Source organism: Oryctolagus cuniculus, chromosome 2 (genome assembly GCF_964237555.1).
Source record: "Oryctolagus cuniculus chromosome 2, mOryCun1.1, whole genome shotgun sequence".
Taxonomy (NCBI): domain Eukaryota; kingdom Metazoa; phylum Chordata; class Mammalia; order Lagomorpha; family Leporidae; genus Oryctolagus; species Oryctolagus cuniculus.
This window is the reverse complement of record NC_091433.1, coordinates 192,651,888-192,677,926: the sequence shown is the minus strand read 5'-3', so window position 1 is coordinate 192,677,926 and position 26,039 is coordinate 192,651,888. Positions and strand designations below refer to the sequence as shown.

The window sequence follows — 26,039 nt, the reverse complement described above, 5'->3', positions numbered from 1 at the left end:
TCAGAGATCTCCCCTCTACTGGTTCACTCCCTAAATGCTCCCAGCCAGGGCGGGGCCAGGCCAAAGCCAGGAGCCAGGACTCAACCCAGGCGGTGGCAGGGACCCAAGTACTTGAGCGTCACTGGCTGCACCCCAGGGTGCACGTTAGCAGGAAGCTGGAATGGGAAGTGGAGGAGCGGGACTTGAACCCAGGTCCTGACACAGGCTGTGGGCTCCTGGCATGTTACCTTGGCAACGCACTTTTAGGGGTTTACTGTCTTGAACTCAGTGCTGTTCCACATCAGTGTGGGCTGGGCCGTCAGTCCACACCTGTCTGATCCGAGTTCAGGACGGTGACCTGCGTCTCCCGGAGGCTGCTCCGGGGCAGCGCTCACGTCACACAGGCCCTCGGTGTCTGCAGTCGCTGAGCAGGCTTCTGTGACCTGGGTGTTAGCCTACCCGCTGTGAAATCACACACGCGCTTCCCTGTTCATCCCAGGAGGAAGGCAGCTTCACTGAGAGTTGACTCACTGCCGGGTACAAGACATTTTAATACAAAAGGGAATGATCAGCATTCTACATTGCACTCTTCAGGAAATGCAGGACCAAGGACTCCTTCATCTGTCCGCGACGGCTCAGCACTGCAGGCTGGAAACCACTTGTAGGAAACAGCTTGACCTTCAGATGAAGTCGACTGCCACTGCGGTAGCATTCAAGGTTTCTCGGATGTGAGCACAGAGTCAAAAGCAGTGGATAAAACTTTGCAGATGGCTTGTGCTTGTTCCTGCGTTCGTGAGAGAGACAGTAAGAGCAGCGTTCGTCAGTCTTACCCTGAACCTAAGCTGACCGGCGAAACACTAACCTGACCCTTGCACGTCTCCCAAACCAGCGCAGCAGCCTGTGTGCCCGTGGGGGTCCTACCCTGTGAGTCGCTTGCACCTGGGCCCTCTCTGCTCCCCGAGAAGAGCAAAGACCATCAGCACACGGGAACTGCACGGCCCCCGGGCAGGGAGAATGCCGTCCGGAACAGGGAGCCCGGCCACCCGCAGGTCCCCACCTGCTGTGTCTGCCCTGGTGCCTCAGGTCCAGGCACAGGTGGGTGCCAGTGTTGGGCCCAACCGAAATCATTCACAGCTGCGCTAAGTGCACAGCGCGGCTGGACTGGGGCCTCCGAGCCGGGATTGACACGTAACGGACAGTGTTAACGGAAGCCTCACCAGGCTGTTGCACTGATAGACCCACAGGCTGAACTCTTCGTTGCTTGCATCCGTGGTCTTCAGGGCCAGCAGGCTCCTCCCGGCGCCCAGGCCGTCGTCGTAGCACACCATGCGGATGATCAGGTACAGGGCGTGCCTGTGCAGGACGTCCTGCAGCAACGCGCGGCGATCAGAGGCCGTGCCGCCGTGCCGCCCCGCCTCCCCGCGGGAGCGCGCCGTGAGGCTGCCCACAGCTGGGCTTAGGTGCCGTCACCCCGGGGGCATCTGCCTCCCTGCCCAGATCCCAGGCTAACGGGTGCTCTGAAAGCCGGGGCGCTAGGAGCCATCTGTGGAGGGGCTGCCCTCATCTGGGAGGCAGAAAGTGAAGCCCTTGTTCACCCTAAGAAATCGGTCACATTTAAGGCTGGCTGTTGGGAACCCTGCACACCAGCCGCCCTGCTGACAGTGCGAACTCCCCAGTTCCCGAGACACCTTGCCCCAGAGATCGTGCCCCATACAGTTACTCACATACTGATCTGACGTTGACACTTTGATTCCGTACTTGGAAACTCCCATAATGAAGTCTTCCTCCAGGGGAACAAAAGGCAGCTTTCCATCTTGCTTCAAAGCACAAATGAATGACATGAAACACATTACACTGGCCTCGTCGGCGTCAGCACCAAACCCAGAAACACATTACACTGGCCTCGTCGGCGTCAGCACCAAACCCAGAAACATATTACACTGGCCTCGTCGGCGTCAGCACCAAACCCAGAAACAGGAGTATTTGAGCTATTCAGGAACAAAACAGCAGATAATGCCCGGTTTTCCCTAGCGAATTACCTGGCTGATCTGACTGACAATACTTCTCTCGAGTGAATTAGCAAGGCAGGCAGGCAGGCCGGCCCTGCATTAGTGAAGTCTTGCGGAAACAGTAAATGAGCTCTGGCCCTGCGCCTTCGTGTCTGGGTGCCTGCAGGGCTAGGGGAGTGGCTGGCGGCTCCTGGAAGCGATTCACCGGGGTCACCTCCCCATGCAGGCAAGGGTACGCCCTGGACACAGTCTTAGCTACCAACCTCACACCTCTGACTTACCTTCATTTTCATTGTGACTTCTTTTTCATTTTTTCACCTAGATGTTCTGGCTCCAGGACATCCCTGGATACCAAATCCCAGGGCTGTGCCAGTCCCTTGCACAAAATGGTTTAATATTGCATGGAAATGACACACCCTCTCGTGGACGTGAAGTCACCTAACGCAGTGCTAGCCCATGTAAATAGCTGTTGTGCTACACTGTGTAGTTGTGGTGAGGGAAAAAGTGCACGTTCAGTGCAAACACAAACCCAGGGTTGGTCAAACCTGTGGATGCAAGGGCTGACTATTTTTGACTATTTTGTATCTCGCCTCAATTCTCCTTGGGAGCAAGCTAAGAGATAGGTTATGGCGACAGCACAGTGAGTCGGAGTGTTAGCAGACGGAACTAGTTCGGTGCGATCGGGTGCGGTTCCGCCTGTTTGGACAGGAGAACCTGGGTGAGCGGGAGCAGTGACCACCATCGGGGCTCAGCCTCATAAATGCAGGAAGGGGGGCGGGCGTTGGCCTGGTGGCCAAGAAGTCTTCATCCGCATCAGAACGCCTGGGTTTGGTACTTGACCCCAGCTTCCCGGGAGGCAGCTGGGTGCCTGCTACCCATGGCGAGAGCTGGACTGAGTCCGGCCTCCCGCCTGGCCCAGCCCCAGTTGTTACGGGCATCTGGAGAAAGAACAAGCACGCTCTGTCTCTCTGTCTGCCTTTCGGAAAGAAGTCAAAGTGCCATGTTGCAAGGAAGGAACGGTGTGAGTTCCCGAGTGACTCCAGACCACCCTCGGGATGGGTGACAGTGATGGGTGGCTCCAGCATGACACTGAAGACGGCCATGCGGGGCCTGGGGCATAGGCATCGTCCCCACAGCCATGAGTGTCCTCTCTAGGACCTCAGAACCAGAGGCATAAACTGAATTGTTCTTACCTGGGCAACATCTATGTAGTTTATCAGGTCTAGGGGTCCCTCGAGGCTTTTCCCCTCAGAGAATTTCAGCTTTTCAATGGCACCAACATATTTGATTCGAAATTCTGCACAGGTGTCTAGATTACTGTTGCTCTGTCCTAAAGGTGAAAGAAACATGATACTGTCAAGACTTCAGAAGAAATCTCTGCATTACAGAGTACCCTTGGCCCCTTCCCAAAAAAAAAAAAAAAAATTGTCATTAAAATATAGCTTTCAATTACAACTTGCAAGATGCCCATTTTGTTTCATATGATAGGAAAGAACTTGCAGTTTCACCAACCTCATCCCTCGTGCCTCAGGGTATACTAAGTGCAGGTAAAGGCCTCGAAAACGGAATACATCAATGTGAATTAACTTGGTTTCAAAACAAAAAGGAAAAACAGACGAACACATTGAAAAGTGATTGAGTGCCTTTATAAGCCTCATGATTTCATTCTTTTTGGTTTCTTCCTGACTCAGGAAGCCTGCTCTTCCTGTGCTACTCAGTCAGCCCGGAAAGACCAGGCGATTTCTTTCTTTTTACGAGGGATGGAACAAGGCCACGCAGGAAGTCGTGACGCGACAGACAGAGCCAGGCTGAGGAACCGGGAGCTGCACACTCGGTGCTCTCGGCCACATCAGGAGATCCACACGGTTACTTTAGGGTGTGAGGAGCTGCACGTCTTCCCTGTTTCAAAGGGACCTGGAAGCAGTGATGGACTTCACGCTGCACGTGCTCTTACAGGTCACCTGGCCTGCGCTCCCGCAGGGAAAAGCAGGACTGCACACAAGAAAATGAACACTGTGTTTCCAGCTGGCCACTAACTCACTGGGGGCTGTGGGCGAAGCCGCCTTCTGTGTGTGCAGTCTCTGCCAGACGCAGCCATCAGCTGTGCTCCGGAGCTAGCGCGTCTCAGGGGACCCGGGGACCCGGGGATAGGTGGCTCCTCCATCGCCAGGATGTCTGTCCTGCTCCCTCCCAACCCCTCCCCCATTTCTTAAAAAGCCATCTGAACCTTCTACGCTGTCTTCATGTGAAGCTTTCAAACGGTCTGGCGTTGGGACCCACGTGTGCCCGAGCCAACCTCCAAGGCACCGGCTTTCCCACCACACCCCAACCCACATCCCCCCAAATCTTGGTCCATTTCTAAACTTGGCATAAGGGGCAGAGGAACGGAAGACACGGCAAACGCAGAAGAGCTTAGTGTGCTACAGGCGACACCAGCTGAACACGAGACAGAGAGATGACCCCAGCTGCGACGTACCCGAGCTCTTGGTGGAGTCTGTGTCGAGGCTGGCCACAGTGCTGGACCGAGAAAGGCCCCCAAGGCTGGAATCCACAGACTGAGGGATAAGAGACAAATTAGAAACCTCACATTGTAAGAAACCCTGCCTTTTCTAACGTTCTCTACCAAACACACCCAAATTACTTATTTATTATCACTGAGCCAACACATACACAATCCGATCAGTTACTGAGGTGCAGCAAAGACAAAGTCTATAGCAAACAAACAGAAAGACACACAGTTCCAATCGTTCGTCCCACAGTAACACGACGCTGCATACCTGTGGCGCCAAAGTGCTCGGTCCAAGCCGAGCCGCCACTTCCACATGCTGTTTCTATCAAATGCGAAAATATACACCTGCCTTTCTCCAGAACGAACCGCGGGCAGAGAGCCAGGCGGGGAGTGGAACCTTGGCCTGATGAACGGAGGCGCAGCCCCAAGGCCTGTCTAGGAAATGCGGGTCCCCTAAGTGCTCACCCGGGCGGCTGGGACCGCTCCAGCTACTGATGTCACGAGGGGGTTGCTCGGCGGCCGCAGGAATACAGCGGCCAAGGCAGAGCCTGGGAGGCCCCGCCCACGTGAGCGGCTATGAGAAGCCGACAAAGCCGTCAGACAGAGCGCGAGGAGTCACACTGTGTGCAGTACAGGCTGCTCTACAGAACTGCGCTCTCACGGTGCTGAAATCCCCTCCTGTGAGAGCTCCACTCAAAACTGCCTTTAGCAGTAGACTCAGCTTTTCTTAGAACTAAGTGCATCAAAGGTGAGTGCAGAAACCACCAGGCCTTCCCTCTCTCAGCAAGTGGACTTGGGCCCTGTGCATGCAGATGCTGGTGAACGCCTAGGCCTGCAGGGGGCGGCAGGGTGGGGGGTTCCAGCAACAGCTCAACGCAGGTCCCAGCGACCCGAGCGGGAGAGCAGAAAGGGAGTCGGAGTCTTAAAACCAGGGCTCGTGCCCTCCTGAGGCACCTGGCCGACAGTCGCCACTTGGCTAAGAAACCACGCGCTCCCCAGCACCTTGAAGCTAAACGCCTCCCACTGGGTCCCCTCTGCCCACTCTCACTTGGGTGGCCCAACTGGGTCTGCAGGTGCGTCCAGCACCCATGGCCAGGGAAGTGGCATCTCAGGGCATCCGTGAGGTGGTCCTGGTCCTCCCAGCAACACGAAGTCTGGGTTCCCGCCCCGCTCTGCAGCACCGGGCGTGCAGTCGCCCCCTCCTGGTTTCTGCTCCAGCAGACGAGACCTCAGGCCACGTCACCCACCCCCAGGCTGGGAGGCAGCCGAGGGGGTCCTGACTGGCTCCCGGAAATCAGCACAACCGGTCAGAAGGCTGAGGTTAGCGGCCCTATATAGCAGCCTCTGGAAGAAACCAAGTTCCCTCTGCTTTGGGACTGTGCTCCAAAGCCCAGCCCCTACCTTGCTCTTGGTACTGATCTCACTGCTTTGGGAACTGCTGCTGCTGTGCCGTTTTTTGCCTTTCCGGAACATTCTTCAGCATGGCGTGGTCCGGAGCCGCTCCCCTGCAAGAACAGTGTTGGTCATGGCACGGCACGGCAAGCCACGCCACGCCGGGCCCTCCCGCAGAACAGGAGCCCGTGATCTGCAGCCCGCGACGGCTTCCCTCGCTTCAAACGCCGGCCCCTCGCACACCGCTTCTCCACTCTCCCTTCCCATCAGAGCGCAAACTCCCACTCAAAACAGGCAGGGGGCGCCTTGTCCTACATCAGGTGTGACGAGCTCTTCTCTCCTAAGTCAGAGATACAGGCCATCCGGTCCTCAAGAAAATTCAACTTCCTTACTTCTCTTTAACCCACTCAGGACTGACCGCAGGGTCTGTCTGCGGTTCAGGTTTCGTACTGGTAGGGCAACGAACAGAACATAGCTCTGAGAAACATGCGTTCTCCTGCAAGTCTTGAAATACCTGTAAGTAAAAGCTGACATGCAAACATCCCCGGATGCTAGCCCCTCACCTCTCCCGCTCAGGTAAAACCAGGTAGAGGGGCCGGCACTGTGGGGTACCAGGTGAAGCCTCTGGCCTGCAATGCCGGCATCCCATGTGGGTGCCGGTTTGAGGCCTAGCTGCTCCACTTCCGATCCAGCTCTCTGCTATGGCCTGGGAAAGCAGTGGAAGATGGCCCAAGTCCTTAAGCCCCTGCACCCGTGCGGGAGACCTGGAAGAAGCTCCTGGCTCCTGGCTTCGGATTGGCTCAGCTCCAGTCATTGATGGCATTTGGGGAGTGAACCAGTGGATGGAAGACCTCTCTCTCTCTCTCTCTGCATCTGCCTCTCTGTAACTCTGCCTTTCAAATAAATATTTAAAAAACAAAAACAAAAACAAAAACAGGTAGAGATGACCTTCCCAGTCTGTGTTAGATATACCTAATGAGATGCATGCGTGATCAATTCAGAGCACAGATGTTACATGTGGAAAATGGACCCACAGGTACTACAGAACTGAAGTACCTACCAGAACTTCTATGGACTGTTTCATTATATCCTCCCAGCAATTCTGGGACTCTACTCTCTCATTAGCTCCACGGAACTGTATAAAAGCCTACTATGTCAGGGCTGGCACTATGGTATAGCAGGTAAAGCCACCACCTGCAATGCCGACATCTCATATGGCCGCTGGTTCAAGTCCAGGCTGCTCCACTTCCAATCCAGCTCTCTGCTATGGCCTGGGAAAGCAGTGGAAGATGGCCCAAGTTGTTAGGCCCCTGCACCCCTGTGGGAGATCTGGAAGAAGCTCCAGGTTCCTGACTTCAGATAGGCTCATCTCCAGCCATTGTGGCCATTTGGGGAGTGAACCAGCAGATGCAACATTTCTCTCTCTCTCTCTCTACCTCTCTCTGTAGCTCTTTCAAATAAAGAAAAATAAAAAGTCTTTAAAAACATTTTAAATAAAGCCTAATATGTGTCATCAACTCTGCTGGGAGCTCTGAGGTATGTTATAATCTGTATTTTACAGAGGAGGGATCTGGGGCCTGCCTGTCGAGAGGATTCATGGACAGGGGCTGGTGCTGTGGCGCAGCGGGTTAACACCCTGGCCTGGAGTGCCAGCATCCCATACAGGTGTCAGGACGAGACCCGGCTGCTCCACCTCCGATCCAGCTCTCTATGGCCTGGAAGAGCAGTGGAGGATGGCCCAAGTGCTTGGGCCCCTGCACCCACATGGGAGACCCGGAGGAAGCTCCTGGCTCCTGGCTTCGGGTCGGTGCAGGTCGGGCCACTGCGGCCAATTGGGGAGTGAACCAGACAGAAGACCTCTCTCTCTCTGCCCCTCCTCTCTCTGTGTAACTCTGACTTTCAAATAAATAAATATTAAAAAAAAAAAAAAAAGGCAGTGAAATCACAACAGTTGTTTTTTTTTTTTAAACATGGCTCTGGCCGCCAGGTAGGGCACTCATGGCCCAGGATAAGAGTAAAGAGAGGGAGCCTGGTTAGCAGGTACTGCTGCAGACAGCAGCACTGCCCATCACTCAGGGGTACTTCTCAGCAAGACAGGAGGCGGCAGGGCCTCATTCCCAGCACTGCACACAGCCGGGGAGGCCCAGCACAGCACTCCAGCCTCCTGCGCCGAGGCAGGGCCGCGGGGCTACCACAGTGAACACGTCGGGTTCAAGGTCTGTCCCCTCAGGATCCTTGGTGATGGGTCCAGGAGAACCTCCCCACCAAAGAACACCGAAATCCGCATCCTCACGTCCCTTCGGTAAAATGCGTAGAATCTGTAAAGACGCTACACACATCCTCCTGTGTGTGGACTGCTTACCATAGCCAGTACCCTGTGGACGCCGCCTAATTAATGCGTGGTCACCCGGAACACCACGGGGAGAGTCTACACACATTCCGAGCAGGTGCAATGTGCTGTCCTGGACGGGCCGGATCCACAGGTGCGCAATCCGGAAGGCCTCGAAGTGTGGGAGAGCCCAGCTACGTGCACAAGGCCGCCGAGCGCAGTCCACAGCTAACGCTCGATTGCACCGCCCGTGGCTCCCTAAGGCATCTCCCCGACCCTGCAGAACCCCGAGAGCGGCTCCAGGGCCGGGGAGCCTTAAGCCTTTTTACATCGTCAGGCCGGGAGCTCGGGGGAAACGGCACTTGGTAAGTCTTCGATACCTGCTTTGCTGCATGCAAATCGCTCTTGCCTTATTCATGCGCCAAACGAGGTCCACCACACCGCGCAACACAGCGTCCTCCCCCGCATCGGCGCCCCCTCCTCCTCCACTTCACCCCAGGAAAGTGTGGTTTTGCCCACACCGAGGCCTGGCTGCCCCCGGCCCCCGCAGCCCACAGAGCACCCAGAACCCGGGCTCCCCGGGAGCTCTCGGAGGCGGCCCGCGTCGTGGCCAGGTCGCTGTCCTTTCAGGACCTGCTCCCCTCCTGGGAGGGCGCAGGCAGCCACGGCAGGCGGAGGGCAGTTCTCGCGTGGGGACCTTGTCCTGAATCACCCGTCACACCTCAGCCTCCCATCTGATGCCCCCGCTCCACTACAACCTCACAGCTGGAGACGCCCGTCCAAGGGCACGGGAGCCCTCTTCACCCCCGCCCCGGAGCGCGCACCTAGCCCAGGTGTGCTAAGCCCCCCACCCCCCGCATGCCTCCACCTGGAGTCACCTGGCTACCTCCCACCTCTCGGGACGAATCGCAGGCTGCTTCTCTTTTGCGACTGGCCCCCGACCCCCCAGGCTGAGCCAAGGGGCCACAGCGGGGGTGCCCGCCCTCACCCCGGGACCACCCGACCCCAGAGGTTCCCCCTTCCCAGGCACAGCCTGGCAGAGCCCTGCAAACCGAGCCGAGGACTTCCGCGGGAGGCCACCCCCGCCCCCCCCCCCCCCCGAGGCCTTGACACCACAGACCCCATGGCAGAGCGTGCGCGCTCCGGGGGCGCCAGGCCGGGGGCCGAGCGGGCCGCACACCTGCCGGGGCCCCCGCACCGTGCGCCTGCGCAGACGACGACCCCGGCCCGGCCCCAGGGGCGCGGGGAGAACGGAACGCGGGGGCCCCGCGCCTCGCCTTGCTCGCCCGCGGGGCTGCCCTGGGAGCCAGCGCGGCCGCCGCCTCGGCCCCACCCATGCTCCCCGCTCGCCGGCGCCGCCCTCGGGGCCGCGTTCCGCTCCGGCGCCCGCCATCTCGGCCCCGCCTGAGGCGACGCGCGGGGCCCTCACCTCGCGGCCGCGGGCCTGGCCCTGGGGACGCCGGCCCTCCGCGGCGAGTCCGAGGTTACTCCAGTTCTAATTCCGGCGCCGGCTTTTCCAAGCCTCCTCACCGCGTCCGCCGGGGCGCGCCTCCCCGGCCTCGCGCAGGCGCAGTGCTGAGGACCCGCCCCGGCCTCCCGGACCGCGCGTCGCGAGGAACCTCGCGGGCCGGGTTCTCGGACCGGAAGTCGGGGCGGAGCCTCACTCCGAGAGCGCCAGAGAACCGGAAGTTGTGCCTTTACTGGCCCGGGTTCTTCCTTCTTCAGGTCTCGGGAGCTGTGTTTCCAGTTCGGAAGAACTCGGGCGCCCGCTTGCTCAGCCTCGCTCCTCCCTCAGCCTCCCAGGATGTCTGCGATTCCTGCTGAGGAGAGCGACCAGCTGCTGATCCGACCCCTGTAAGGGACCAGCGGGCGAGGGGCGAGGAGGGGCCCCGCTGCCCGCAGCCCCGGCCCGGGCGGGCCTCCCGCGCTGACGGGGTTTCGCCCCGTCTCCCGTCTCAGGGGAGGCGGCGTGCAGGCCCCTGGGTTTCGCCCCGTCTCCCGTCTCAGGGGAGGCGGCGTGCAGGCCCCTGGGCGCTTTCGCGCGGGCTGAGGCTGCGGCGGCGCGGGGAGGAGCCGCCCCTGGCGCCGATGGCCCCCGGGGCCTGACGGTGCGGAGATGCGAGGCCGGAGCGGGAGAGGGGCGTGCGGGAGCGCAGCCCGCGGCGGGGAGGAGAGAGCGGAGCGCACGCCCTCGGCCCGTGGCTGTCCGTCGGAGACCGATCTCTCGCCTGGGCTGGCCCCCGAGGACAAATAGAGGAGTAGAGCTGAGTATAAATGTGGGGCTATGTGGAAGAGCAGTGTGGACCCACAGAGACTATCTGGAAGATTTAGGGAGCGAGCTTCCATCTGCTGGCCGGAAGCCTGGAGCTCCGTCCAGGTCTCCCGCGTGGGTGCAGGGGCCCAAGCACGCGGACCATCTCTGCTGCTTCCCAGGTGCACTAGCAGGGAGCTGGGTTGGCAGTGGAGCGGTGCTCATAGGTGTGCGGGGGTCCGGGACAGGGCTGACCCACCGCACCGCCGTGCCAGCCCCCGCAGACGCTGTTGCTGGGTGATAGTAGCCCACGCGTGGTGTCTGCTCCGCGTCCTGTAGGGGTTCACTGAGCGCCTGCGGGGACGTTCGTAACCCAGGTGTGCGTTCAGGGAAGACCGGGCAAGTACCTAGCACAGCACCGGGCTGGGGGTGCACACCAGACGGAGGACTGAGTTCGTGGAGTTGGCCCTTCAGGAGCGAACTGCAGTGCAAAGCGGGAAACGCTGGGAGAGGTGGGGGCCCTTTGGGGGCGGCGCTGGGGCGTGCTCCCTGCCCCACCCTTGCTAGGATAGGACAGCGGGTCTCCCTGAAGGCGTCTCTGGTGTGGAATTGAGCAGGAAAGATGGAGATCGTCCTCAGCTGGTGAAGAGCCCGGGCTCGCGCGGCCCCGAGTGCCGGGGGAGTGGCCCAGAGGGAGGCGTCTGGGCCTCAGGTGTCAGTTGTGGGGAGCCCTGCCGGGTGACGAGAGCGCGGCGAGTGGGGGGGCCTGCAGCCCGGGTGCACGTGGGTGGAGAGCGGGGGAGTGAAGTCCGGGGCTCTGTGGCGGCTGAGCTGTGCCTGGGTGGACGCCGAGGTCTGGGCCGGGCTGTCGGTCCAGAGTGTCAGATGCAGCAGGTGGAGAGTGAGTTTGGGAGTGGGGTGGTTTTGCAGCAGCTTTGCTGATACCGTATTCACATGCGGTAGAACGCAGGCATTTAGTGGGCGTCCGCGTTCTGTACCTGTCACCACTAACTCCTGGACGCTCTCCTCGCTCCACTCGCAGTCACTCCTTCCCCCCAGGCTGTTCGGCCCCCGCGAGCTGGTTCCCTCTGGATGATCCGTTCTGGACATTTCGCGTGAATGGGCTCGTAGGTGAATGAGCGTAAGGTCTGAATGCTCATAATGCGGGAGTTGCTATGTACTGTTTCTTAGACTTAGTACATCAGGTACTGTGGAGGTGACAGCAGTAGTTTCCTTTGAAGCTTATTTTAGGAGGAACAAGCCATTCAGAGCCTGTGTTACCATACCAGGTTGCTGGGTTGTGATTTGCTGTGAAGAACAAGTGAGAGGAGGTAATGGGGGCTGGTGCTCTGGTGTAGCAAGTGCGCCGGCATCCCACATGAGCGCTGGTTCAAGTCCCTCCTGCTCCACTTCTGATCCAGCTCTCTGTTAATGCACCTGGGAAAGCAGCAGAGGCAGCCCAAGTGCTTGGGGCCCTGTACCCACGTGGGAGACCTGAAGGAAGCTCCTGGCTCCTGGTTTTGACCTGGCCCAGCTACGCCTGTTGCAGCCATCTGGGGAATGAACCAGTGGATGGAAGATCTGTCTCTCTCTCTCTGTAATTCTGCCTTCCAAATAAAAAAATAAATTTAAAAAAGATGTAATTAAGGGAAAGCCTTGGAGAAGGTGAATTGTTAAGATTTATGTATTTATATATTTATTTATAGAGTTAACAGATGGAGAGGGAGAGACAGGAGAGATCCTTCGTCCACTAGCTCATTCCCCAAATGGCCACATTGGCTAGGGCAGGACCAGGCTGAAGCCAAGAGCTTCCTCAGGGTCTCCCACATGGGTGCAGGGGCCCAAGCACTTGGGCTGCCTCTGCTGCTTTCCCAGGTGCATTAGCAGAGAGCTGGATCAGAATTGGAGCAGCCGGGACTCAAACCGGCTGCCATATGGAATGCCAGCGCCTCAGGCAACAGCTTTATCTGCTAGGCTACAGCGTGGCCCAAGGGCCCAAGAAGGTGACATTTGACCTGAGAGCCTGTATGATACAAAGGAGTCAGTGTGTCAGTATCTGAGGGGAGAGCATTCTGGGAAGAAAGAGGTGCAAGGGCTGTACTGGAAGCTGATGGGGCACTTTGTGAAGTGCCTGGCAGATACCCCAGCGGAGATGCTTCAGTGTCAGGCGTGTTTATGCTGTCAAGGCCACAAACACAGCCTTGCAAGTCAGCACCTTAGTATGTGAGGTTGAAGGCTGAGAAGAGGACGGGGCAGGATCTTTGAAGTTCCGCCATGTAAGGGCAGGGGGATAGTAGGACAAGACAGCACCCGAGCCAGAAAGGGTGGGAGCGTGGAGCCCAAGAAACAAGGGAGAGTGCTCGAGGAAGGAGCGGGGGGCCGACGTTTGCCTCCCCCCGCCATGGAACTCCTTGCCCCTAAATTGCGGCCTGGTCCCACCCTGGCTGTGTGGCTGTGGGGGGCGTGAACCAGCAGGTGGAAGCTCTCTCGAATGAGTGAGTGAATAGTTGAAGAAGGGGCAGGCGACTGGGTGACGGTCAGGGCTGCTCGCGTTGGCAGCAGGGCGTTTCCACAGGAGTGGCTGGTGAAGGCCAGGTTGGAGCGAATGGAAGGGAAGGAGTGCAGTGTACACGGCTCTTGGGAAACTGTGACATGGGAGCTGAAGGAGACAATCTGGGAGTGAGAACGACTAGAAAGTTTGAATTCACAGGGTGAAGAGCGGACGGCGGGAACACGGCAGTGTTCATACCTGGAGGAGGGGGCAGTGTGCTGCGTGGAGCCACCCGGAGGAGGGGCCCGAGCCTGTTGCAGGGCTGGCAGGAGACAGATGTGGGCTGGTGGTTGAGTGCCGTTGAGCAAACGCCCATGGGCTCTGTGGTTGCAGCAGAAGAGAAAGGGCCGGGAGATGCGGGAGAGGAGAGAGCCGGGACCGCTGCCGTAAAGTAGAAGCGGACTGAGCCGGGGCGCTGGGAGCCACAGCACGGCCTGGTGGAAAGTGGAAGGCAGGGACTCCCGGGAGCTCCCGTGCGGGCGCACTGCTGGTTTGGGGTTCGGTACCTCCTCAGCCATCTGCTAGAAGACTCCAGCAACGTGAGATCAGCGTCCGCGGATGAGACAGTGGTATATTCTGAGCGCTTGAGGCAGGGCTTGGCAAAGCGAGGCCGTGTCATGTGGAGTGAGTGAGTTGTGAGCTGCCGGGGCTGGGAAGGGCCTCAAAGAAGGGGAGGGACTTGAAAAGCAGGTGAGGCTTAGCTTAGAGTGCGTCTTGTGGCATTTGGAAACCATGCTGTTTCATGACTTAGGGAGGAGCTAAAGTTAGCTCAGTGCACTGAGATAGCGGAGCGTGAGAAAGGGACTGGAACTACGGAGTACTGAGTAAGGCTTGAATTGAGCTCTGTGCTACAGGCCTGTTGCGATCCTGCAGAAGGTCAAGGAATGTTGACGTGCTTAGGGCTTCACACTGGGACTGTTATTGCTGAAGGGGTTACACATCTGCGTAACCACGGCCTTAGTGCCGACGGGCAGAAGCTTCCGGGTCTTGCACCACCTTCTCTCTCCATCTCTTCTCTCACTGATGTGTTTTGCCCCACTTTGTCATTTTGTAGGACTCTCTCTGCCTCAAATATTTTGAGTGAGTGCTGTCATCAAACGGGATGTACTTCTAGGTTGTAAAAAAGTTGGAATCTCTTGGGCTCGGTCTTGATTGTTGTGTAATCTTTTTTATCTTTCCCCTTTTACAGTGGAGCTGGGCAGGAAGTAGGAAGATCATGTATTATTCTGGAGTTCAAAGGAAGAAAAATAATGGTAATTACTATTTCCCTCCAGCAGTTTGGCTCTGTGTTGAGTGTTAGGTCTTTTCCTTACAGTACTATGCTGAGGAACAGGGGTGGGGAATGTCCAGCCACGGGCCGTATAAGGCCTGCGAAATCATTTGGTCTGGGCCTGCCAAGGCAACTGCACATGTGACTCAAAATTCAATAAATCTAGAGCAGGCTAGTTTTTAACTTAATGATCTTGTGGCCTGCAAATGCTATAACTGTCCGACGGCCCCTGGCAGATAAATGGTCCCTACCCCTGCTGCGAAATACTAATGTGAAGAACTAATACATGCTTCCACTTAGTTAGACAGTGAGAGAGAGAGACGGAGAGAAAGGTCTTCCTTCTGTTGGTTCATCCCCCAAATGGCCACTATGGCCGGCGCGCTTTGCTGATCTGAAGCCAGGAACCAGGTGCTTCCTCCTGGTCTCCCATGTGGGTGCAGGGCCCAAGCACTTGGGCCATCCTCCACTGCACTCCCGGGCCACAGCAGAGAGCTGGCCTGGAAGAGGAGCAACCGGGACAGAACCGGTGCCCCAACCGGGACTAGAACCCAGGGTGCCGGCACCGCAGTTGGAAGATTAACCAAGTGGGCCGTGGCGCTGGACGAGAATATCTTTTTAAATTTTATTTATGTATTTGAGAGGTGGAGACAGTGCAAGGGAAAGACAGAGAAAGGGTCTTGCAGTTAAGATGCTGCTTGGGATGCCTGTGTCCTATATCGAAGAATCTGGGTTCAAGTCCCAACTCCGCTTCCAGTTCCAGCTTCCTGCTCGTGCACGCCCTAGGAAGCGGCAGGTGATGGCTCACCCACTTGAGGGACCAGATTGGATTCTGGGTTCTTGACTTTGGCCTGGCCCAGCCCTGGCTATTGTGGGTATTTGAACAGTAAACCAGCAGGGGAGGTCTCTCTGTCTTGTCTCGATCTCTCTGCCTTTCAAATAAGTAGAAATAAATAGATTTTAAAAATTGTTTAAAAAGATAAACTTGTTTTGGTGCAAAAATTTTGAAATCGTTTATTTAAGGTCTTTCAAAAAGTTCAGGGACGATATGAAAGAATTATACATTGATTTTAAATTTTTACACCAAAATAAACTTGCCTTTTAATTCCATTTTTTCAAAGACATTTATTTATTTGGAAGGCAGAATTACAGATAGAGAGAGTGGGAGAGACGAGAGAGATCCTCCATCCACTGTCTTACTTCCTGAATGGCTGCACTGGCCAGGGCTGGGCCAGAGCGAAACCAGGAGCTTCATCCAGGTCTCCCATGCGGGTGCGGAGGCCCAAGCACTTGGGCCATCCTCCACTGCTTTCCCAAGCACATTAGCAGGGAGCCGGATCGGAGGTGCAACCACCGGGGCTTGAACCAGCGCCATATGGGATGCTGGCACTGCAGGCGTGGTTTAACCTGCTACACCACAGTGCCCTCCCCTTCATTCCATTTTTCTATAAACTTTGTGAAGTGTCTCCGTGTTCTAAGATTGTGAGTTTGTCAGCTGGATCTGCTGAGCTGTTGTTTCATCAAAGCCCCTCTTCCACTCTGGAGAGCTTGCTCAAGCCCCCTGCCACACCGTCAAGGAAAGACCCCAAGGGACTGATCACTGCAAATGCATCTGGAGCCCCGGCCGTGCCATCCTGCTGTGGTGACGGAGCCCTGGCCTGGGGGCCCGGGTGCTAACGTGCTGGTCCCTCTCTCTCTGCGCCTGTTTCCTTGCCTGAAGGCAGAGGGAGTAGTAGAGATGCCTTCTAAGGTGCTCACTGAAGAGCCCTTCAGTGGCTCGTGTCCTTGGGTTCCTCTTCACCTGTCGGCAGTCACTTACTTCAGGGCCGGCACTGTGGCACAGTGAGCTAAGCTACGGCCTGCGAGCCAGCATCCAGTATGGGTGCCGGTTTGAGTCCCTGCTGCTCCGTTTCCGATCCAGCTGTTTGTTAATGTGCTTCAGAGAGCAGCAGAGGGTGGCCCAAGTGCTTTAAAAAGACAAAAAATAGTGACGTTCAAAAAGTAAACAGGTCACCCTAACCAGGGAGGTTTCCCATTTCTAAGTATTGTCTTCTCCCAGTCGTTAGAGGTTGTGTTATAGTGAGTATGGAAATGCCCTACAGCTGATAAGATTCTTGACAAAGAGCTCATGGACTGTTTGAGTGACTGCCAGAAGTACTGGACCGATTCTGTGTGGTCCGCATGCTGGGAGCCTGCGTGTGGGCCGTATTTCAAATTTGTGAAATGTGACTTGTTAGGGCGTGTTTACCACATTCAGTAAGAATTAAGGTCCGGGTGCTGATATTTAGTACAAAGGTGCTGACTGGTTGCAGCTGTTGTCTGTTTGCTGAGTGAATGTTGATAAGATGTGCAGGAGGTTGTGATTTTCTCTCTCTCATAGCTGGACTGCGGGATCCACCCTGGCCTGGAAGGAATGGATGCTCTTCCCTACATCGACTTAATAGACCCCGCTGAGATTGATCTCCTACTAATTAGTCAGTAAGTTTTTCCTTTATGATGACCCCGTGGGGGCTGGCCTTGAGGCATGGTTTCCCATATGACATCCCATATGGACACCGGTTCAAGTCCTGACTGCTCCACTTCTCATCCTCCTCCCTGCTAATGTGCTCAGTGAAGCAGTGAAACATGGCTTAGCTACTTGGGCCCCTGCCACCCCTGTGGGAGACCTGGATGAAGCTCCTGGTCTCATCCCAGCCAAGGCCCGGCTGTTGCAGCCATTTGGGGAGTGAACCAGCAGATAGAAGATCTCTCTGTGTAACTGCCTTTTGAAATAAACTTTTAAAAAAATAGGAAAGACAACTCTTTTTCAAGGACTTTTATTACCAAGGTCATTCTTGACGAGATTTTTATTTTTTAAAGCGTTTCCTACCAGATAGCATATAGCAAATGTGCAAGTCCCAGGTAGCACTGCATATTGTGGCCACAGGCCAGAGGTTACTGTGAAGAGCTTGCTTGTTTACCGCACTCCTCTGGCGGTCCTGTAAGTGGGAAGGAGCCGCTGCAGACCTGGAATGATCGTAAGCGTGAGACTGAGAAAGCCCTTTGCCAGTGTCTCCTTGGGTCGCCGTCTTACCACATTCTTCTGTAAAGCTTCATTATAAACAGCAACATGTTGTGACTTTAGTCCACTACAGTGACTGCTTAACTGGCTGCCAGGAGTAGATTTGGGTATGGTCTTCCCTCTAATTATTCACTGGTAGACTTTTTGCTGCAAGTATGCATGGATTTCAGATGTTTTGGCACCAAAATAAACTTATCTTTTAAAAAGGATATATATTTAATTTATTTGAAAGAAAGACAGAGATAGGCAAACAGATCTTTCTTTGGCTGGTTCACTCCCTAAATGTCAGCAGTGATGGCTCAAGTAGTTGGGTCCCTGCCACCAACCTGGGAGACCCATATTGAGTTCTGGGCGCCGGGTTGGGGCCTCCAGTCCTGGCTGCTGTGGGCATTTTGAGAGTGTACTAGTGCATGGAAGATCTCTCCATCTGTCTCTGTCTCTCTGCCTTTCAAATAAAATGAAAATAAATAAAAATTTTATAGCTATTTTTTAAAAGATTGATTTATTTATTTGAAAGAGTTACAGAGGCAGAGGCAGAGAGAGAGAGAAGAGAGATCTTCCACCGCTGGTTCACTCCCCAGGTGGCCACAACAGGCAGAGCTGGGCTGATCTGAAGTCAGGAACCAGGAGCTTCTTCCAGGCCTCCAACATGGGTGCAGGGGCCCAAGGATTTGGGCCATCTTCTGCTGCTTTCCCAGGCCATGACAGAGAGCTGGGTCAGAAATGGAACAACCAGGACTCGAACCAGCACAGCAAGTGCTGGCTTTACCCGCTACACCACAGTACCGGCTCCAAAATTTTTTTAATTAAAAATATTTCTTAACTGTCTTAGAAATTTTTTCCTACCCTTATTAATATGCATTATTCCTTACCTCTGCACAAATCTACTCTTGGATTTCTGAAAGTGTCAAGATCTAATTGTTACGCAGAACTTTTCTGGTACAGCAAACAATGAGCAGTGGTATTCTGTAGAGTGACGGTTTCATTGTTTGTGGCATCTGATAGGTAATATTTTAATAAGAACACGTTCTCTTTGTTTCTTTCTAAGTTTCCATTTGGATCACTGTGGAGCTTTGCCCTGGTTTCTACAGAAGACAAGTTTCAAAGGAAGAACATTTATGACGCATGCAACGAAAGCTATTTACAGATGGCTTCTCTCGGATTATGTGAAAGTTAGGTAAGTTACCCTGGACTCTGTGTGCATGTGGTTCATGTGAGGTTTTGTGTTTTGAAGTGAGGCACTGTCTGTCCATTCAGTAGCAAGTGACTGAATTTCTGTTGGGTATCCAACACCGTCCTGCCCTCGATCTCTCTATAGTGTTACATCTTTCTAAATCTTTGTTTTATCCTAAGTGAGTTATAAGCTTTGATAAACATGCTCCATAAATAGGATTTCATAAAAATTTGAGACCAGGTACCTTATGCAGTAGTATATACTGAATTCTTATTTTGGTTTATTTAATAAAAATGACATTTTAAATGAAAATTTCCCTGAGGAGGTTCTTACCAGTTGTAAGAGAAAGATTCATTGCTCTGTTGGGAAGTTTGGAGCATTTTTGTGATATCTACAACACAAATCATTAACCTTCAAAAGTTTGTCATTTAATGTGTATGTCCTGAGAGGTAGCTGAAATACTATTTGTTATTCTTCATATGTAAATACAAAGAAGTGGAAAAGTTATCTTTATGATATTAACACCAGTTGACATTAAAATAATCCGTACCCCATGTCAGGCCCCAGCCTCAGGTCTTAGCTTACCTCATTTATGTGTCATAAGAACTCAAGATACAGGTTCTGTTATAAATCCCACTTTACAGGTGATGAAATGCAGGCCCAGCAAGCGTCACAGCTAGTGCAGAACTGAGATCCGAGCTCAGACCCTCTGCCTCCTGAGCCCGGCCCTCAGCCGTTAGGCCCTCTTGCGGGGGTAATTCAGCATCATTTTCAGAGGACAACATACGCTAAGCTCTGGGGACTCTCACAGTCCAGTGGGAGACTGCCCGGTTCCCTGCCCGTGAGTGTGCTCTCTCTCAAGAATGTTGTGGCAGGAGAAAAGCTTGAGAAATGCCATCCCACAGAGAACTTTGCCTTCGTTCACTGTGTTTTACTTGAAATGAAGGGTGCTTTAACTTACTGTGCACTTTGCCTAAAATCAAGTTTTATAGCTACTTAACCTAAATATTTTTATTATAATAACAAACTAAAAAATAATATGTAAAATACCTGACAGTGTGTAAGTAGCATAATCCGTATAATATATTTTAAGACATAATTCATCCACAATTTCTTTGAATATGTAGACTTACTAAAAATATTACCCTAATTATTTTTGTTGGCATCTTTAAAATTTAGTAACATATCAGCAGATGACATGCTGTATACAGAGACAGACTTGGAAGAAAGCATGGACAAAATTGAAACTATCAACTTTCATGAAGTGAAGGAAGTGGCAGGAATCAAGTTTTGGTGTTACCACGCAGGCCACGTGCTGGGAGCCGCCATGTTCATGATCGAGATCGCGGGTGTGAAGGTACTGCAGCTAAGGCCCTGTTCCCCTGGGAGAGCCCCAGTCAGAGCTTTATCCACAGGAGCCTTCAAAACAATTCCGTGATGCTTGCCAAGTGTCAAGACACTGAAACGTGGCATAAAGTCAGTACTTGAGGCTTTTAGCTACCATGATTCCTACCTTCATTATGATAGATTTTGTAGCAAAACTGAGAAAAGAGTAAAATAAGCAAGTCAGAGCATAGGTTCCGCCCCACGCTGTAGGATTAGAGCCAGCCCTGTGTTTCCGTGCGTTTGCCCCCATGGGTTCAGCCAACTGCAGATGGAAAATGTTCAGGGGGAAATGGCATATGTACTGAACATGTGCATTTTATTTCATTATTCCCTAAAAACTACAGCGTGGCAGGTATTTACAGTGTATTTGGCACTATAGTTTATCTAGAGGTCATTCTGCCTGTGTGAGACTTGAACAGCAACAGCAGCTTTTGGTACCCTGGAGGGTCCGGGAACCAGTCTGCCCAGATACTGAGAGGCAGCTGCAATTGCTTTTCAGTGCCTATTAAGAAACTGGTTACAGAGCTTTCTCTGTGCCTGTGTCCGTCCAGATGTGGCACGTGATTTGGTATTCATGTTCACTTGATGTCCTAGGTCTCACTGACAAGCCCCGAGCAGGCTGGGCTGCAGCACTTGAGGGAAAAGTTAGAAAGATCTTTGCAGCCGTCCTCGATTGGCAAGTGTGATAGAAGGCGGGATGAGGGGGCCGGCGCCGTGGCTCACTTGGTTAATCCTCTGCCTGCGGCACCGGCATCCCATATGGGCTCCAGGTTCTACTCCCAGCTGCTCCTCTTCCAGTCCAGCTCCCTGCTGTGGCCCAGGAGTGCAGTGGAGGATGGCCCAAGTGCTTGGGCCCTGCACCCGCATGGGAGACCAGGAGGAAGCTCCTGGCTCCTGGCTTCAGATCGGGGCAGCTCCAGCCGTGGCAGCCATTTGGGGGGTGAACCAACAGAAGGAAGACCTTTCTCTCTGTCTCTCTGTTTATAACTCTACCTGTCAAAAAAAAAAAAAAAAAAAGGAAGGTGGGACGAACTTGTGCAAACCCTGGGGGACTGAGAGATTTCTGGCCTCTAGAGCCGCAGTTCTGAATCCTGGCTGCGCGTTAGAATCACTTAGGGCGCTTTTCCAAATGCTCACTGAATTGAATCTGCCGGTGAGGACTTTGTCTTTTCTCTCTCATTTTTTTTTTTTTTTAGGACTTCTTTATTTTGAAAGAGTAACAGAGACCGGGGGAGGGGGAGGGAAGAGAGAGAGATCTTTCATCTGCTGATTCATTCCCCAGATGGCCACAACGGCCAGGGTTAGGCCAGGCCAGAGCCAGGAGCTTCGTCTGGATTTCCCACAGGGACGGCAAGGGCCGAAACACTTGGGCCATCTTCCACTGCCTTTCCCAGGCCTCAGCAGGGAGCTGGATCAGAAGTAAAGCACCCGGGTCTTGAACTGGTGCCCAAATGGGACACTGGCGTCACAGGCCATTGGCCCCTGACTTCTTCCTGTTTAAGTTTTCTGGGCGATTCTGGATTGTAACCAAGATGAGAACCAGTGTGCTCGTGTGATACTATAATTTTTTAGATCTGCTCACATACCAGTGTTTGAAACTTCAGCACATTGAATTATGTAATATATCACTAACCCACATACTCCTGTAGATTGCCCAAGGGTGCAGAAGTCAGGCGGGAAACAGTGAGAGTGCAATCTGCTTCCCGTTTGGAATTCAATGCGTGGGTTCCTGTGGTCGCTTCTTCCGTTTTAGACGGTGCTCCCAGGGACCGGAGGGATTCCTGTCCTCACCAGCAAGCCCTTCTCTGAGAAGTTCAAGAGCACTCCCCATATTTGCTAACGTATTCGTTATCTCGTGGGGTGATTCTGGGAATCCATTGTTGTCATTAATTAGATCCAGTGGTTGAAACTAGATGGGTTGGTGACTTACCTTACGTTACACATTTTGAACTAGACATGAGCGTTGCATGTAGATGTCGTTGGTTGTAGGCTGTTGTTATTTAATTTAGCTTCACTTTGGGTTCTCGTGGGATTACTGTGTTCACTAGCAAAATGAAGCCTTCCCCAAATCCTCACTTTTGGCTTTATATTTTTCACAGCTCTTGTACACAGGTGACTTCTCAAGACAAGAAGATAGACACTTAATGGCAGCTGAAATTCCCAATATTAAACCGGATATTCTTATCATTGTAAGTAATACTATGTTGTAGTAGTATGCTCAAACTGTTTTCTAAAGGTCAAAAATTATCTCATATTCATTATACTCTTTTAGGTTTTAATTTATCTGCTGTTTCTGGGTAAAAATTTGGTTTTGCAGGATTTTCTTTGTAGTTGAGCTTCACTCTTCTGTGAAGTGTGTTCACCTGCGTCTAAGTCAGAACCACCCACTGCCTCTGGCCAGCCTGTTTAACCCGGGAGTGCTGCGCCTGGCTGCTGGGTATTTCTGTGCCGGGGAGAGCCCAGCTGTGCACCACCGTCATGAGGGTTGTTCAGAAACGCTGGGGCCCCTCTGCCTCTCGGCCCTTGGACGCCTGCTTCCCTTGTCACATTGTTCATGTTGCTGTCCCACCTACCTGCTGGGTTGCGAGTCCCAGGAGAACAAGAAGAATGAACTGTGCACTGAAGCTCCTTAAGGGGCAAATCAATAACTGTGTGTTGGTCAGGGACCCGAGGCGCCCTCTGGGGCCTTTGGAGCATTTGGCTCAGGGTGGCAGAGCCCCGTCCCGCCCCAGCATCCCTCAGCTGCCCGCGTGGGCGTGCCAGTGCCGGTTGCTGTCCTTAAGCAACACACTCCTGGCGGGTTGGATTGGACTCAGTGCACGGTGTGCCGTGTAGAAGCTGACCTTGGTCCAACGGAAGACTTACTCTCGGCCCTCAGGAACAGTGGTCATTTTCAGGGTGCTGGTAGTGTGGAGCAGGCGTCCCCGGTGCTGAGTGCTGTGACTCCCCGGTGATTCCCTCTGGGATTCTGCACGTGGGCAAGCTCCCAGGGTGCGCTGTGCTGCTGCTCGGTGGACTACAGTGGGACCTCAGTGGGAAGCAGAACGGCTAAAAAATTTTTAAGATGTATTTTTATTTTAATTTTAATTATTTGAAAGAGTTACAGAGAGAAGTAGAGACAGACAGGTCTTCCGTCCACTCGTCCACTCCCCAAGTGGCCACAATGGCCGGAGCTACACCAACTTGAAGCCGGGAGCTTCCTCCAGGTCTCCCACGTGGGTTCAGGGGCCCAAGGGGCTGGCCATTCTCTGCTTTCCCAGGAGCAGCAGGGACTCCAGCTGTAGCTGGAGTGGGGTGGGGCCCCAACCCACTATGCCATAGTGCCAGCCCCTGAAGACTTTTTTAAAGACACCAAAAGTGTCTGGAGGGAAAAAGAAACATTTCTGTACATATTTGGACTATTTCCTGATCCCGTTTTTTGAGAATTTCTTATCACTCGGAACTGAATTCTGCTGTTCTTACTTGCGGTTCTTTCTGATTAATCCTGTAATACTATGTGCTCAAGCAAATGGCATGTTAACTGAGAAGTGAATCACTTTGTTTGCCTCAGCGTCTCGCTGACGTTTCCCTTTGTGACTCTCTGGGCATCACTGGTCTTGGTGTCACGTTTTTCGTGTGTTATGTAGGAATCGACTTACGGGACCCATATCCACGAGAAGCGTGAAGAGCGAGAAGCAAGATTCTGTAACACTGTCCACGACATCGTGAACAGAGGAGGCCGCGGTCTCATTCCCGTCTTCGCTCTCGGGAGGGCTCAGGAGCTCCTCCTGATTCTAGGTGTGCCTCTTCCTTTGGAAGCTTCTCAAACCTGCACCGTTCTAGCGAGATGATGACAGAGCCTTGGCTGCGTCGCGCCGCCTTTCTGAGCTTTGCTTTCTAATAAGAATCCAGCGAACCAGCAACCCTGGGCACTGCCCTTGGGAGCAGAAGCTGGCATACCATTCTGTGCCGTCAGCCCTGGAAGCCTTAAATGGTGTGAATTCTCTGACCAGCAGAAACTCTATCCTGGTCTCTCACATGGGTGGCAGAGGCCCACGTACTTGGGTATCTTCTGCCGCCTTCCCAGGCACATGAGCAGGAAGCTGGATTGGAATCAGAGCAATTTTTAAGATTTATTTATTCGTTTGAAAGGCAAAGTTAGAAAGACAGAAGGAGGGGCAGAGAGAGATCATCTACCAGTTCATTCGCCAAATGGCCGCAACAGCCAGGGCTATGCCAGGCTGAAGCTGGGATCCAGGAGCTCCCTCAAGGTCTCCCACGTGGGTACAGGGGCCCAGGGCTTGGGCCATCCTCAGCTGCTCTCCTAGGCACGTTAGCAGAGAGCTGGATCTGAAGCGGAGCAGCCACGACTCAAACTGGCACCCATGCGGATACCAGCACTGCAGACCGGGGCTTAGCCCACTGCACCACAGCACCAGGGCCCCCCACCCCAGTCTTTTTTTTTTTTTTTTTTTTTAAGATTTATTTATTTATTTGAAAGTCAAAGTTACACAGAGAGAGAAACAGAGGCAGAGAAAGAAAGAGAGAGATCTTCCAACTACTGGTTCACTCCCCAACTGGCCGCAATTGCCAGAGGTGCGCCAATCTGGAGCCAGGAGCCAGGAGCCTCCTCCGGGTCTCCCACATGGGTGCAGGGGCCCAAGCACTTGGGCCATCTTCTGTTGCATTCCCAGGCCATAGTAAAGGGTTGGATTAGAAGTGGAGCAGCCAGGACTCGAACCAGCGCCCATATGGGATACTGGCACTGCAGGCAGCAGCTCTACCCACTGTGCCACAGTGCCGGCCCCCACCCCTGTCATTTTTAAAAGCCTCCACCCCTTGTTCTACAATCACAGGATTTTTGGGGGTGGTATATTAGTATTTAGAAATAACTTTTGGATTTGTGAGTTTAAGTTGGTAAGGATCCAACTAATTTTTTGTAACTCTCTTAAACATAGTTGAATGCTTTAATTCACTTCTTGGTTTTCTGAATTTTAGAAACTTACTCATGTGCATCATATTTTATTTGAGCTATTTATGCAGCATAACACAGTTTGTGCTTCTTGTAAAACCTCTCCAGATGAGTACTGGCAGAATCACCCAGAGCTGCATGACATTCCCATATACTACGCCTCATCCCTGGCCAAGAAGTGCATGGCCGTGTACCAGACGTACGTCAACGCCATGAACGACAAGATCCGCAAACAGATCAACATCAACAACCCCTTTGTCTTCAAACACATCAGTAACCTCAAGGTGAGTGCTCGTGGAAGGACGAAGGACAGGAGCGGGGACATGCAGACCACCCTTGGTGGCGGTGCCTGCCGTTGGCTGTGGCTGACCTCCGCCGGGGAAAGCAGGGCTCTTTTCTAGCAGGTGGCATTTCTCTGCCCGAAATCAGAATCCCAGCGACTGGCGTTCGTTCTTTGTATGAGCGGATGTGGCCCTGGTCTCTCCCTGTGGCCTCAGTCTTTACCATTGCTAAGTACTTGGTTAAAACTTCTAAGTAGCCGGCGCCGCGGCTCACTAGGCTAATCCTCCGCCTTGCAGCGCCAGCACACTGGGTTCTAGTCCCGGTCGGGGCGCCGGATTCTGTCCCGGTTGCCCCTCTTCCAGGCCAGCTCTCTGCTGTGGCCCGGGAGTGCAGTGGAGGATGGCCCAAGTGCTTGAGCCCTGCACCCCATAGGAGACCAGGATAAGTACCTGGCTCCTGCCATCGGATCAGCGCAGTGCGCCGGCTGCAGCGCGCCAGCCGTGGCGGCCATTGGAGGGTGAACCAACGGCAAAAGGAAGACCTTTCTCTCTGTCTCTCTCTCTCACTGTCCACTCTGCCTGTCAAAAAATAAATAAATAAATAAACAAAAAAACTTCTACTAAGAAGAAAACATTTTGTGTTAACATCATTCCTCTACTCTCACTCAAATCTAATCATTTCATGTTTACTTTTCTGAAGCATTCACTAAGTCTGATTTTATTTAAAGAGATTGTTTCGTTCCAGTTAGTGCTTTAATGATAATAGGATAATACCCAAAGTAATTTTAAGTTTTAAGTGAGCTTTGAGTAAATAGGCTTTGCCTTTATTTTTACTTTCATTTTTTTTAAAGATTTATTTATTTGAGAGCCAGAGTTAAAGACGGGGGGGTGGGGTGGGG

General features: G+C 53.5%; 2 protein-coding genes across 3 annotated transcripts in view; one reads left to right on the top strand and one right to left on the bottom strand.

Annotated features, from left to right (window-relative positions):
• Positions 1–510: 510 nt before the first annotated feature.
• ITGB1BP1 (integrin subunit beta 1 binding protein 1) lies at positions 511–9,896 on the bottom strand. 2 transcript variants are annotated; one of them, XM_017338412.3, is made up of 7 exons: positions 9,648–9,896; positions 5,899–6,002; positions 4,465–4,543; positions 3,182–3,318; positions 1,704–1,796; positions 1,197–1,346; positions 511–763 (listed from the first exon to the last, which is right to left on the bottom strand). In XM_017338412.3, exons 2-7 carry the CDS (start codon positions 5,968–5,970, stop codon positions 692–694), a joined length of 603 nt encoding a protein of 200 aa, XP_017193901.1. In that variant the 5' UTR covers positions 5,971–6,002; positions 9,648–9,896; the 3' UTR covers positions 511–691. The 2 variants fall into 2 exon arrangements, with proteins under 2 accessions (XP_017193901.1, XP_051689318.1); XM_051833358.2 differs by lacking the exon at positions 9,648–9,896 and adding an exon at positions 8,252–8,566.
• Positions 9,803–26,039, top strand: part of CPSF3 (cleavage and polyadenylation specific factor 3) — a 40,220-nt gene continuing 23,983 nt past the window's right edge. The window contains exons 1-8 of the mRNA XM_002722482.5: positions 9,803–10,072; positions 14,210–14,273; positions 16,668–16,765; positions 18,397–18,525; positions 19,702–19,879; positions 22,008–22,097; positions 23,535–23,685; positions 24,968–25,143. Of these exons, the coding sequence (XP_002722528.1) occupies positions 10,023–10,072; positions 14,210–14,273; positions 16,668–16,765; positions 18,397–18,525; positions 19,702–19,879; positions 22,008–22,097; positions 23,535–23,685; positions 24,968–25,143 (936 nt within the window). The 5' untranslated portion in view covers positions 9,803–10,022. The remainder of the gene's footprint in view (positions 10,073–14,209; positions 14,274–16,667; positions 16,766–18,396; positions 18,526–19,701; positions 19,880–22,007; positions 22,098–23,534; positions 23,686–24,967; positions 25,144–26,039) is intronic.